Below are 14,757 nucleotides of genomic sequence, written 5' to 3'. Positions count from 1 at the left end.
CAGATTTTCTGCAGTAAGAAAAAAGATGGAAGAAGCAATGGGAAACACAGGAGGGTTACAAGCGGGCTACACTACTGTCTGGACTTCCTGTCGAATTCTGTGACTGCGGCAGGGCAATGGCCCGATAAAAGCCTCGTCCGGAAACACTCTAAGAGCAGCTAAGGCAGCATATGGGACTTGGCCCACACCTGTCTGGGGAGCTGGGGGAGTGGACAAGGCAAAAGGGGCAGGGCCCCAAAGACCAGAAATACCAGCACACCTGAGCTGAAAGCTCTTACTGCCAGTAACTAAACTTGAGGAGAGGCAGTTCAGCCCTTTGGAATTCGGGGGTGGGAGGAGCAAAAGCAAACAAACAAACAAAAACCACCAGGCAAAGGAGGTGTGGCTGTCTGGGGAACCCTGGAGGGCCAGATTTGGCCCCCAGGCCTGAGGTTCCACACCCCTGCTGCAGAGCAACGAATGCCTCAGGGGCCAGTTGGAGCGTCCACATCCTGGCACATCTTCTTCCCTTCCACAGCTAGCTTGAGGAATTCTGACACTTCAAGCGGCCCAGCGCTTCATCCCAAAATGGCACATGGCGCGAAGGTCCAATAGCCCACCATTGCCTAGGCTGCTTTCCCTCATGCCTTGCCAAGCCTCCGGCGGAGTGGGCTTGCCCTTTGACCCCAAGGAGCTCTTGCCCAGGCCCAAAAGGCAGCTGCTGCTTCTCTCATCATGTTCCAGTTCCACCAGCCTCCTGCTACCCTGTTCCCTCACTTGCTACCCATCTGCACTGAGGATGGCCCGATGGCCGCAGGGTTGCATTAGGCTGCAACCGCCTGACATTCTCTCGTGGCAAAGCCTCTTGCATCTCCCACTTCTGGGTTCAGATTCAGAGTTCTGTGGGGCTTTATTCATGCATTGATTCACAATATGTAGAATATGCCTTTCCGTACTTCATGATCCACAAGGCAACTTCCTTAACTGCTACAAACTGTAGTGAGGGGAAGACAGCACTCGGCATCTGACAGTAGACGCTTGGCACAGTCCAGGCTCCGGCTCCGTAATGAGCTTCTCGGGGCTCCCCCCTCCCCTCTTTCCACTGGGCCGCTCTTGCTTTCCTGGGGAAATTGTTGATTGACGTGATTCAGAATGGCAGCCCGTCAATGCAGCGGTTATGTGAGTTGGGCTTCCTGGGGCATTGTGGAAAATCCGTTTGCTGCGGTAATTAAAATAACTGCTTGAAGTCAACTTTGGGGAAGTGGCAGCTCCAGTGCATATTTTCCTGAGAAGGCATCTTTGCAAGCAGTTTTCCTACTCCCAACCTTTTCTACTATTTGTTTTCCCCTATCTCCAATTTTCATAATTAAAATGAAAAAGCTATGGAACAAAGCTCAATAGCTCTGAAGATTTACAGTGGGGAGGAGGTGCAAGGGGAACAGGGGCACAGCCACGGGACAAATCATGAAATATGGCATTGAACAACACATCACTCTCGCAGAGCGCTGAGAACAGGAGCTTTCCGCCACAGAGGCCGCGGCAGGGTGGTTGTTCACATAGGTGTCGTGGGTCCCCTTCCCTCCAGCATCCACACGTGCCAGCAAACTGACACGGCACACTCACATCAGTGAGACTCCTTTTATTCGAGGAAATCTCATGGTGAAAAGCTTAATGGTTATGCACTTCAGAAATACTTAAAGCTGATAGATGGTCAGAAAGATGATCAGATAACATACAGTCAAAATGCTACTCACTACAATGACAACTTGGTTTCCCAGTTGCCATCTCAATGGTTCCAAAAATGGGTTCCAAACCTGACAAGGGAAAGATTCTTGATACGATCCTTCAGGCAATCACAATAGGGGAATTCTCGAAAGACTTAACAAACTATCTTAAGAGAGCTATTCCAAATGCAGCCACACAATAGTAACTCAGGGAACGTGGCCAACGCTTAAACAAGATCACAGGGTAGGTAAAAATCTCAGGCGCAAGAACTCTTGTGCACATACTTTAGCACTGGGAACTCCCTGCCACCTAAGTCTGGCAGAGGAAAAGTCTAACGGTCAATCCCAGCCTGTTGTACGCTGAGCTGACCTCCAACACACAATCTACAACACACAATCTACAGCAAATGCAAATTTAAGTCTATGAAAAGCTTCATAGTAGAAATCTAAAGTCCAAATAAGAAAGAATCTATGCGCAGAGTGCTTTCAAAGTCTCAAACAATAACAGGTCTAAACAGAGAGGGATTTTGGACCATGAGTTGAAAGACGATCTTAGCAAAGGCTCTTTGCCTTTGCTCCAGCTTATAAAGAGAAGCGTGGGCCTGTTCAAAACCACTTGACAGACAGGGGCTCTGGCCCATAAAACATGCCAGTGTCCAAACAAGGCGCCCACCTTTCAGCCCACCAAGATGGCGCTACAATCTGAGTGACTTTTTCAACAACAACAACCCCCACCTTTCTAAACACTCAATCAGTTTCTCACAGAAGTCTTACAGCTTCAAAGCCAAAAGAGGGGGAGACAAAACTACTCCCTTCTATACTTCCCCTGAGAACTCTGACAGAGATAAGCCTGCTCAGATTCTGACATTCCAAACCAGATTAAATCTACCTACAACCTGCAAGGCCTCCCAGCCTTGCAGAACCTCTTATACTTGACAGTAAGGTGTGGGGGGACGGACGGAGCAAAACTAAAAAACAACAACACCTTCCCATTGAAAACTTGCTGGATACTTAGAAATGAGCAGGGAATGGGCTATAGAATTTGAATACACTGGGTGCAAGCTGCACACCAGCCTTACCCAACCCGGTTCCCTCCAGCGTGCTGGGAGTTGTAGTCCAACATATCTGGAGGGCACCAGATTGGGGAAGGCTGAACTGTGTTCTGTGTGAACATTTCAAAAGTTATATAAATGAACACACAAATCAGACTCAGTGCACATATACAGATTACTTAATATTTGGGGGTTGAATGATTGCATTTATTTATGTACAGTTGCTACTGCTAAAAGAATTCTGAACTCCACATATTGGATCGAATGTACGACTCGTTGAATCAGTTCTGACAGGGGGGAAACAGAAAGAAATCCGCCAGGGCTGAACAGAATTCTCAGGCATCAATGGCGTCCGCCCATCCTGGCTCCAGCCTCTGAGCCACTCAGCTGGTTTTTTCCTTTGTTGCAAACCCTGTAACTGCCTTGGAGTTCTGGCAACTGATGCTCAGTCTTTGTGCTGAGGCATCCCTCACACTAGTGTCTCTCAGCTCTAACAGCTCCATCACACCTATTCCCCCGCCCCCGCAGTTTGTTTCTGCGGTTTCCCTTTCTGTTTCCTGAGCGAATCGAGCGCTGGGCACTTTCACATCTGTTTTGTTTTCACCTATGTTGCTACTATGCTGGCGAAATCTCTCACCCCGCCTCCTGTTTTCTTCTTCCCCCTGCAATTATTTTATTTTATTTTGCTCATTTCAAAGGGTGGATGGATGAACAATCATTTTAACTGATTTCTTTTGTAAAGGTGATCAGGTCCCCTCCTTTGCTCCAAGGTAACCAAAATGGTTACATCTGTGTAATTTTTAAAGATAAAGAGCTCAGACTTGACCTCAGAAGTAAGCATAGGGTTGCAGAGCACTTCTTTCCAGTTTGCTGTTTTAGACTTCAAAATAAAGCTTCTGAGTGACCACACTATTAAAAGTCAGTTCTATACGTGTTTACTCAGAAGTAAGTCTCTGTCTGTTCAATGGGGTTTACTCAAAGGTAAGCATGCATTGGGTTTGAGAGCTTTATCACACCAGCGTTATACTGTGCAATCACTGAGAACTGCGTGCAAAGGACTCCAAAGTTTTCCACCTTATAATCTGCTTTGATTGTGAAGGACTCCCATGCATCCTGCCTTAATTTTGCTATAAAGCCAAAAGATTCACCGTATTTAGCCACTATTTTTTGAGCGTATCTTCGAGCCACCGCTGGGGCGCAGAAGCAGGATTTTAAACAAATGCTTACATCTGTGTAAACTTTAAAGATAAAGACACCAAAATTGGCACAGTAATAGATATTAGGGAGAGCTTTAAGCATACCAAATTTGAATTGGATTGGGTCATCCATTGATTTTTTAATGATTTTTTTTACATTTCCCCCCTTAAACTCACTTCCTGGTATGCAAAGGATCGCTGCCTCCCGGTAGCAAAACCAACAACAACAGCAAAAGCTTAGCACTACGGGGATAATTCAAAAGAAGCAGGTACGTGGGATGAAGCTCTTAGTATGACTTGGATGTATATGCAGATGAAATCAATGGGATTTACTCTTGAGTAAGGGAACCAGCAGATCTCTATTTTATGAGCTGGAGATGCACAGCTTCACATGATCAAAGGAAAGGAAAATAGATCCTTCACAAATGCAAACAGGTGGAATTTCGCTTTGGTGGAGTATCAGGGAAATGGTTTAGGGGGGGAAATAAAAAAAATCTTAAAAAATCAAAGGATGAACCAATCTGATTCAAACTCGGCATGCAGAAAGCTCTACTTAAGAGCTCTCACAGTCCTGAGTTTCATCCCTTTACCGTTAAAAATGAGGTAGCTGCGTGCAGGGAGGTTGGGGTCGGAGCAGTAAAAAGTCCATTCATTCAAAGTTCAACACGGAGTGCTGAAGGAGAACCGCCCCATCCTCCCCTTTCGTCAGCAAGACTCCATTCAAAGCACACACACCCAACAAAAGAAAAAGCGAGGAGACAGCACTACACGGAGACTTAAGGGCACATGAAAGTCGCTTGGGGAAAATAATCCAGACTTTCCCCGCACCAAAATAATAAGCAAAATAGAGGAAAAGAAGCAAAATGGTTGCAGGACAGGGATGAAGTCATGTGAGTCCCGTGCTGCAAAACCAGATCCCAGGGGTGGCAAGAGTGTGTTAAACCGCTGGTGTGATGGAGCTCTAAGAATACCCAGAGGCTGATTAGCTTCAATGTTGTGCCTCATGAATCTTTTATCATGATTCCCTATACAACATTTCCAGGGCCAGAATATTCCCTTGTGCTTCCTTGAGTAAACCTCCTTATTGCTGTGTTTGCCCAGAGAGGTCTGTTACCTTGAACACACACACACACACACACACAGAGAGAGAGAGAGAGAGAGAGAGAGAGAGAGAGAGAGAGAGAGAGAGAGAGCTTAACCAACTCTGGTAAAACACCCATTGAGCTGGAATGCAATTTTCCTGCAAGACTATGCTTAACTTCCGCAAGGTGGCTCTGTCATGTACTCTCAGACCGTATCCTTGGAAAAGCTAGAAAGACTAGGCAAAATCCCTAAGAGAGGATATATTGCTGCTCTTACCTGATTAGGAATTCACGATCATCTGTCAGGAAGGACCACTGGAATTTTATCAGGAGGGGGCTGCAGTTTGTCATATCGATATCACGTACGACTTCTGTATCATTCAAGATGCAGCCAAAATTCAGATCCATAGTCTGGAAGTGGAGGTTTGGAAAATGCACTTCTCCATGGAGGAGGATGTGGTCTACATGAGGATGCTCCAGGTAACACATAGTCAGGACTTCCTCTGATACGCGATTGTATAGGTCCTCTCTATAGAGGGGGTCAAACCTGATGCAAAGATGATGCATCTCCCCAACATCCAGTGTTAAGGGCTGAAGTGGGAAAGAAATTTATTTAAAAGATTACTGAATATGCATTGTTACAACATGTGCCTTGAACTGTATCCAGAAGTTACAAAGCGCATATGCATAAATGCAGAAATAAAAGGTCTTGAGTGTAAAGAGAATTTTCGTACCTCATCTGGGGCTGGCAGTATTTCATGATCAGTGTCACAGAGGGCGAAGGGTTCTTGTAAAGAGAGACGGATGTTAAGTGGCAAAGAGGAAACGTTCTTCAAGGTCAGAGGTTCATATTGTGCAGTTAAAGCTTCATTGGGATGCTGAGGGGAAACAGAAGTATTTAAGAGGCACAAAAGAACAGAGGGAAAACATACATCCTGGTGTACAACAACAGAATCAAGTGATCTACCAGGGGGAACATTTTCCATCCTCTGCTGCTTATCAAGCCCACCCATGACTCAGGATAATGAATGTATGAACTGTTTATATTTACAATATTTCTTGGGATTGCATTGTATTGTGCCTTCTTGACTAGACATGCACGATATTTTATGTGTTCACATAAAAGGAAGAAGTCATATTGTTTGTGGATCACATGTTCCCTTTGGCTCTGTATTTGGAACACGTGATCTTTGTCTCTGGAGTCATGTATGTCATGCTTTTGGTCTACCATGATCATAAGAGTGCAGTACAGTGTGCCCTATGGTCCTTTTTCTCTCTATGGGTTTGTTCCACCTCAGCTATCATGTGCCTTGTACCTGCCCACATGTGATTGCCCCATTCAAGTAGATGCAAAACTTCTGGTCAAGCTTCAGTGTGGTAATTGCTGATACAATAATAGTGCAACCTTATGCACGTTTACATAGCAGTAAGACCAACTGTGTTCAGTGGCGCTCACTCCCAAATAAACCTGCAAAGGATTACTGAAGGAGTTTTCCTTAGGTCTTGCAACTTTATTTAATATGTGTAAGGGTGTGTGGGGTTAACACAGCATAGGGAAAGAAGTTGGGGGGGCATAGAAGGGGTTATGGGGTTTTTAGAGCCTGAGTGTGGGAGCAACGGGGCACGTGGGGACAGAGTTTTTAGATGCTTGGGGTATGGGAAGCTTTCAGGTATCGATAAGGATAAGGCTTGAGGGGGGATTGGTTTGATACCACTTGATTACATTATTCATAAGAGCATGTGACTTGTTCTAACTGTCTTGTCCCTTAAAAGGAAACTAGGTGACTGGTCAAGGGTTATTGAAAGGTAGAGTTGTGGTTTGGAAATCCCCATGTCTGGAAGAAAAGAGAAGTAAACCATAAAGTTGACCACATGAAATGCAGAAGCGATGTCCAGTTTAGCCAAAACAAGTACGTAAAACAATGTGTATGTATGTATGTATGTATTGCTACCTGCCACCCCACACATGCAATAGTGGCAGAAGCCATAACTGTAACTGCCCTTGGATTAAAATACTAACCTATTTGTTCCTGAAGGGGATGGTAAAATGCCCTCCATGAGCCTCCGAGAACAGAAAATGATGGCAAGACCAATTTCCTTTCCCCCCAGAAACTCACGGAGGGCCTTCTTTCACCCTGAGACCTAGCAGAACAGGGGTGGGATGACAGGACCAGCACCCTTAAGATGCCACCACCTTTTGCAAAACCTCCCACCTAAAGGTGGATATTGCACCTGTACCTCCTAATGATGCTTAGCAAAGGTGTGAACTGAGGCCCATGTGGCCACTTTACCAATATCCAAACCAGGCTTCCTTTAGAGCTGCAGAAGACACCGCCCTTCTAAGAGAGTGTGTGGAAATACCCTCTCATGGATCCTTCCCTAGCCTCTGATAGGTCAGCCCTCTGACCTCTTTCATTCATTGAGAGACACTTAGACATCTTACTGCCCATGGTCACAGAGTCAAAGGAAACAAAGGTTCTGTCTAGAATTCTCCTATGTCATTTAAAAAAGATAATTCACCTTAGGCAGAAATGTTGCATTAGTATGCCACACCACTTTATCATCATGAAAATGTATAACTGAAGGTCTGCTGAGAGCCATTCTGCCACTATGGATTCCAGGTCACTTTCTGCCCATGTTAGAATCTCCTTCTCTAGCTTGTTTAAGGAAAAGGAAATGGTGCCTCCCTCTTCGTTTACATATGCATTGGCCGTTCTGTTGTCCATTCTGACCATAACATAGTGGTCTTCCATGAGACAGTGGAAGTACTAGACTCCCAGAAGGATGGTTCTCAGTTCTAGCCAATTTATACGGTGATATGCCTCTGAGTCTGTCCAGATCCCTTGGGAGACCCCACCCAAATGGACCGGCATCCACACTGCAAGTGAGTGTTCTGCTTCCAGTCACTTGGTATCCATCCACCATAGGAGCTCCTCCTTTAGCCAGGGAGGAATAGTTACTGAGAGATGTGATATCTAATATATGGTCCTGAAAGGGAAGTAGCCTGAGTTGGAGTGGCCTTGTGTGGGGCCATGCCCAGGGCACCATGATGCCCAGAAGTTGGGCGGACGTCATGAAATCCTATTTCAGTTTTAGGATCTTGGAGATTGATTTGTTTGTTACATGTATATCCCATCTTTTCCTCCAAGGAGCTAAAGGCAGCATATGTGATCCTCCTCCTCTCTATTTTATCCTCACAATAACCCTGTGAAGTAAGTTAGGCTGAGAGTCCGTGATGAAGTGGGGAGCTGAACCCAAGTGTCCCCAGTGCCACTCCAACACTCTAACCACTAAACCACACTCATTCTCTATAAGAGCAGCTGGAATTTGGAATGGCACTCCTTCATGAGAAATTTTCTATTGGCAGCAGTAGCCAGGACCACTCTCAGATGCTGCTGCACAAGGACCAGGTGGCTCTTCTCCTTATTCACCACAAAGCAGTGAGGCTGCAGACAGTCTAGTGAGGTCTGACTATTTAACAGCCTCTTGTGCCACGATGGTGTTCAAATGAGTATGTCACTCCACGCATGCTGCGTTGTGTGACAAGTGCCACTAATACTTGGGTGAACACGAGAGGGGCTGATGTCAGGCCGAAGGACAGAACACAGTTTTGAAAATGCCTTTTGTCATAGCAAAACCTCAGGTAGCAATAGCATGCCTCCCTGAGGGGGATGTACAGTAGTTACGCCTCTGAAAGTTCTATGGATGCCAGAAACTCTGCTTGGGATATGGTCTCCATGACTGACTCAAGGGTCTCCAACTTGAAATTGAATAAAACCTGGGGTGGGTGGATGATGCTGATGGACAGCAGGTGGTTTTATAGCCTGTAAGAAATTCCTGTGCTTTTTCCAGGTTCCTAGACCTGGTAGAGGCTATGAAGTTATCCGTTCGGCAAATTGTCAGTTCTAGGGCATATCCTCGGAAGATGTCCTTCACCCAAAGATCTGAGGTGGTGGAGAACATCTGGAGAAAGTGCATCAGTCACCTCCTGATCTGGAGCTGAGCAGGGTCCTTCCTGGCGGCAGACAAACTGATGTTCCTTGCCTTCTCTGCTAGTTGCAGGAGTTGCATTTTTTTTGAGGAATGATGCCTTCTGGATTTGAATCCTCTCAAAGGGGAGGGGGGGGTCTTTACTGAAATGAAGGGAAGTTGCTACCTAGGCTTGAGGTCTTCCTCCTGGGCTGTCAGAAGGCCTCTTTCTTGTCCTTGGTCTCCACCAAAATGGCTTCCAGAGGATGACTTGGCTCCTTCAAAGATGTAATTTTCTAGTCTGGATTGGGAACCGGGATCCATGTCCTAATGACATATCCGAAGGTCATATAGTTCCTTGTTAGTTTGTTGGATATCATAAACCTGGCTTTGAACTTGAAAGCATCCAGAATCTGCTAGCAAAGCAGATGTATACTTTTTTCTTTTTTTCTTTTTTCAGTTTAACCACCAGGGGCTTTGAGGGTGGAATGAGTACCTGCCAAGTCCTTTGCTCGGAGGTAGACAACTCTAGAAAAAAAGGAGGTAGTGGCTGAACCCTGGAAGGCTACAGCTGCAGCTTCCCAGTGTCCTAGTGAAGTGCAGCCCCCGTGCATTTGTCACACCAGTTCTTTGCACACACACACACCTTGTCTGTCAGCAGGGATGGCCACAGTGAAGTGAATGCTGCGATGGGAGTATTGACTTTGGATACTCTAAACAGATCCAGAGCTTTACTTGGAAAAGAGTAACGTGTGTTAGCTAGCTTACGGACTGGTTTAGTCTTGGAGGGGTTAACCTATTCTGAGTCCCACGCCTCCTGAAAGAATCCCAGGAGGGGAATGGATTCTGGGCTTAGCAGACGTCTGAGGAGAGGCTGGCTTTTCCCTTTTCTACCCCAAATGGTCTGTTGGCAAACTGTATGGCAGTTTGGGGCCTCCCCTGAGAGCTGAAAGCCCACAAGATGCCTTGGCCAGAAAGGCAGGGAAAAGACCAGGAGGTAAAAGTCTAACCTGAGCATTAGAGGACTTAATCTCCTCCTCAGAAAGTCCACTCTTCTTTCTCACTGGGATCTGAGGGAGAATCAGGCTCCCCAGAACCACTTGGCTTTTCTCCCTTTTCCCTCACCCAAGGCATCGGGTGTGCTAGAGGACCTTTCCCCACATGTACTAATTTTAATAGTCTTCCTAGAAGAACTGGTGTAGGGAAAAAGGGCTCCCCAAGAGTAAGGAGAGAGGCACTGAAGATTGAGATCCCTCTGAGGATTGGGAGCTGGGTGAGTAAGAAGATCTATCTCAAGGCCTATACACCCTTTTATGCGTGCAGAAGGATCTGCCTCTAGAACTAGGGCGTTTCTTCCATTCCCCCTTTTCCTTCTTGGAGACGGGGGTTGAAGGATAGCATTCGGTCCTGCTATTGTCTGGTAGTGTCCTCAACACCTGTAGTAGCGTCACAAAGTTTTGAATTCAGAAGGCAAACTGCACTATCACTCCTTTGCCAGATAGGTCTGAAATGGGTTCTACTCCAGTCCTTGGCACCAGCCTGAATTCGGTGCTGTATCCACACCCCAGTTGGGGGGACCCTTCACCCCTGAATGGCCTTCCTCTGAGGCCCCAAAAGCTGTGTGTGAGGCTGTCTTGACATCTTCTTTGCCCCAGGGTGGCTCCGAATCTGTGTGGCATCGGTTAGATGATGCAGCCACAGATTCAAAGCACACACACCCCTCAAAAAGAAAAGAAATAAAAGCATTTTACATCCCCACACAGCTCTGCATTTACTTTGGAGGGTGGGGTGAAGGTGCAGGAATATGCAACATAGATGCTTGCCAAATTGGCTTTAACAAGAGCCTTTTCTTTTTCTTTTCCCTCTGTACCTGAGAATTGTTCCGTGTCTTTGGTTCTGGATCCAGCGATCCAAAATAAAGAGTTCATTAAAGTGATATGCCCATCATCAAAGTAAAGGATAAAACCTCCATCTATAAATGTGCAGGGGTGGATTAAGGGAGAATCAGAGAGCTGTGTGTGCGTGTGTGTGTCTTATTAGATTGTAAGCCTATGCGGCAGGGTCTTGCTATTTACTGTGTTATCTGTACAGCACCATGTACATTGATGGTGCTATATAAATAAATAAATAATAATAATAATAATAATTCATGGGGAAGAGGAACAGTTTGAGATGGGTGGGGGGGAAACCTAAAATATCAACCAATGAAGGGGTTGGTTTCAAGCCTGGCATGCCCAAAGCCCTATTTAAAAGCTATCATGCTGCCAAGTTTCATCTCTTTATCTTTAAAAATGAGGGAGCTGTAAGCATTTTGGAGCAGTGAAAGCCCATTCGATTGGCTCAGTTTGTTGGACATGGTGTGCTGGAGGAGGAGAACCGCCCCGCCCTCCTCTTTTGTCAGCAAACACACACACACAACAAAAGAAAAAGTGCAAGGATGGCAATGCACAGGGGCGGAAGGGCCCTTTAATCCCGCCTAGAGGAAACAAACCAGACTTTCCTCGCTCCAAAATAAGACGGGAAAGGGAGGGAAAGAGGCAAGTTGAGTGCAGGGCAGTGATAACGTCATGTGAGTACCGCATCGCAAAACCACAAACCAGGCATGCCGAGAGTGCGATATAACGCTGGTGTGATGGAGCCCATAAAGTAACTTGCTAAGGTGCTTGAGCGGGTGGTTGCAGGACAACTCCAGGCACTCTTCAATGAAACGGATTATCTAGATCCATTTCAATCAGGTTTCAGGCCTGGTTTTGGAACGGAAACTGCCTTGGTTGCCCTGTGGGATGACCTTTGCCAGGAGAGAGACAGGGGGAGGTTCTCCTGGACCTCTCAGCAGCTTTCGATACCATCGACCATGGTATCTTTCTGGATAGGTTGTCTGAGCTGGGAGTTGGAGGTACTGCGTTGCAGTGGTTCCGCTCCTAGTTGGATGGCCAATTCCAAAAGGTGGTGCTGAGGGATTATTGCTCTGTGCCATGGCATTTAGGCCATGGGGTTCCACAGGGCTCTATTTATCCCCTATGCTGTTTAACATATACATGAAGCTGCTGGGGGAAGTTATCTGGAGATGTGGACTGAGGTGTCATCGAAATGCGGATGATACCCAGCTCTACCTTTCCTTTACATCAAACCCAGGTGAGGCAGTGGCTGTTCTGAACCATTGCCTGGGCACAGTAATGGACTGGATGAGGGCTAACAAACTGAGAGTCAATCCAGACAAGATGGGGTACTGTTAGCGGGTGGTTCATCTGTCTGGTAAGGTGATGTTTACCCTGTCCTAGACAGGGTTGCACTCTCCCTAAAGGATTGGGTCCGTAGTTTGGGGATGCTCTTGAATCTAGAACTGTCACCTGAGGCACAGGTGAACTCAGTGGCAAAGAGCACCTTTTATCAGCTTAGGCTGATATACCAACTACACCCTTATCCGGACAGAGATAGCCTAGCTACAGTTATCCATGCTCTGATAACCTCTCATTTGGATTACTGCAATGCATTATACGTGGGGCTGCCTTTGAAAACGGTCTGGAAATTTCAGCTGGTACAAAATAGGGCAGCCCATTTACTAACAGGGACTGGCCAGTGAGACCACATCAAGCCAGTCTTTCTACAACTTCATTTGCTGCCAGTCCAGGTCCGGGCCTGATTCAAAGTGCTGGTACTAACATTCAAAGCCCTAGACAGCTTGGGGCCAGGTTATTTGAAGGAACGCCTCCTCCCATATGTGCCTGCCCGGACCTTAAGATCATCCATAGGGATCCTTCTCCATGAGCCCCTGCCAAAGGAAGTGAGGCAGGTGGCTACTAGAAGGAGGGCTTTCTCCACTGTGGCACTCCAGCTGTGGAATGAGCTCCCCAGAAAGGTTTGCCTGGTGCCTACGCTGTATTATTTCCATCACCAGCTGAAGACCCTTTTATTCTCTCAGTATTTTAACACCTAATTTAACTTAAATTAACTTTGTTTTAATTCCATATTTTAAGCTATATCAATTTTTGCTGTGTGGTTTTATCTTGGTTGTGTTTTTTATATTGTAGTTTGTATTTGTGTTTTTAGATTGTTGGTTGTATTTTATGCTCTTCATGGTTTTAATTTTTGTGAACTGCCCAGAGAGCTTCGGCTATTGGGCGGTATAAAAATGTAATAAATAAATAAATAAATAAATATTAACTTGCAAGTCCTCATAGGAGGTCGAGGTCTTTCTTTTTTTGCAGACTGCAGAACCTACTTGATACTGGTCTCTCTCTCTCTCGGTCTCTCTCTCTCTCTCTCTCTCTCACACACACACACACACACCAATTTCTGGCACATCTTCATGCTCCCATCTTTATAGATTGTTGTCCTAAAGTGTCTGTCTATATCTTCACAATATACAAATTTTGTTCTGAACCCCAATCTTTCCTCAGGCCATATTTCACTTCTCATTAGAGTAAAGCCAGACTAATGCTGAACCCAAATTTTGTCTGAGAGGATTTTATCTGAGAAGAAATGGGAGACTGAGGAGAAAGGCAGGAAGATAAACTTTTAAAAATTGTGTGCTGGAAGAAATTCTCAACATGGCTCAGGGACTCAGCAGAAGAGGAGCAGCAGCCTTGCCTTCCTTCCAACAAAACCCTTCTTCTTCCATAAGCTTTGCTGTTCCTCTGCTGCAAGTGACGACGTTGCTGCAACAACCAGCAGCCATCTTGGCACCATTCCTCACACTCACACACACACACACACACACACACACCAGGAAAGATCCCATGTCTGGACCCAACATCATCCTGGAGGCCCTGGGAGGGAGGAAAGATGGCCGCCACACTGGCCAGCAGCACTACAGCTCAGCTTTAAGAAGCGTTTTGTTGGGGGAAAGGCACAGTTGCCGCTGGCTTCCTGGTACGTGACTCCCCCACCTCCACCCACCCCCACCTCTGAAAAGTTTGAGAATGACTTTTTGGACATGTTGGCTGAGAATGATGGAATTTGCAGTCCACCACATTTGGAGGGCACCAGGCTGGGGATGCCTGCTTTAGAGTCGACACATCTTTTGTCAAAATTAAACACTTCTGAAATTATACTTGTAATGTTTTTTATGCGATAGCCTGGAGTGTCTGAGCCTGCTCTGAGCTGGGATGTGGATCTTGTGAATGTTTGCAGTCCATGTCCCTTCTGAACACATACATAGACATACATGCTGCACCATGACCATTCGTTTTCCTAGTCCTTTGCCATATGCCAACAGACAGGCTTAGCGCCAAAGCACTAACCTTCTCCACACAGAAAGTGATCTCTCCAGAGGAAATCTGTACAACAGGTGCAATGAATTCACAGATGACATCCACCTTCATGATACACTCCTTCCCAGACTGCTTCCCAATGATGGCATGACACAGCAACCTCTCCTTTACAACCTGTTCAGAGATCAGAGGTTGTCATCAGTGGCTCGTGGGGCCTTCAGTGCCAGCTGTGATGTAGCCTTTATGGTAGCGGTGCTCCTGGCCATGTGCATCATGCAAAGCTTACCATACACTGGGCACTATTTGAAGAGACATTGGTGGCAGGGATGCTGGAACCCATTCAGCCTGAGGGCTGCATTCTTCCACTTTGGAGAAGCTTTCAGGGATGGGTTAGGGTTGAAGATGAAAAGCACGAGGCCAAAACACCATAGCGTAGTTTAAAACTCTTTGTATCTGTAACTACATCTTAGGATGGGGCATTTCAGTATTAGGCAAAAGGTGGGATACAATAATAATAATAATAATAATAATAATAATAATAA

At 46.0% G+C, this 14,757-nt stretch overlaps 1 protein-coding gene across 1 annotated transcript in view; it reads right to left on the bottom strand.

Annotated features, from left to right (window-relative positions):
- The window catches only part of HYDIN (HYDIN axonemal central pair apparatus protein), a 210,699-nt gene that overhangs the window by 119,620 nt on the left and 76,322 nt on the right, over window positions 1-14,757 (bottom strand). The window contains exons 20-22 of the mRNA XM_063141487.1: window positions 14,246-14,389; window positions 5,768-5,911; window positions 5,311-5,624 (exon numbers count right to left, since the gene is read on the bottom strand). Of these exons, the coding sequence (XP_062997557.1) occupies window positions 5,311-5,624; window positions 5,768-5,911; window positions 14,246-14,389 (602 nt within the window). The remainder of the gene's footprint in view (window positions 1-5,310; window positions 5,625-5,767; window positions 5,912-14,245; window positions 14,390-14,757) is intronic.

This window comes from Elgaria multicarinata, chromosome 14, assembly GCF_023053635.1.
Source record: "Elgaria multicarinata webbii isolate HBS135686 ecotype San Diego chromosome 14, rElgMul1.1.pri, whole genome shotgun sequence".
In the NCBI taxonomy this organism is placed as follows: Eukaryota; Metazoa; Chordata; class Lepidosauria; order Squamata; family Anguidae; genus Elgaria; species Elgaria multicarinata.
Note: the sequence above shows the minus strand (reverse complement) of the source record. Positions and strands in the feature narration are given on the sequence as shown.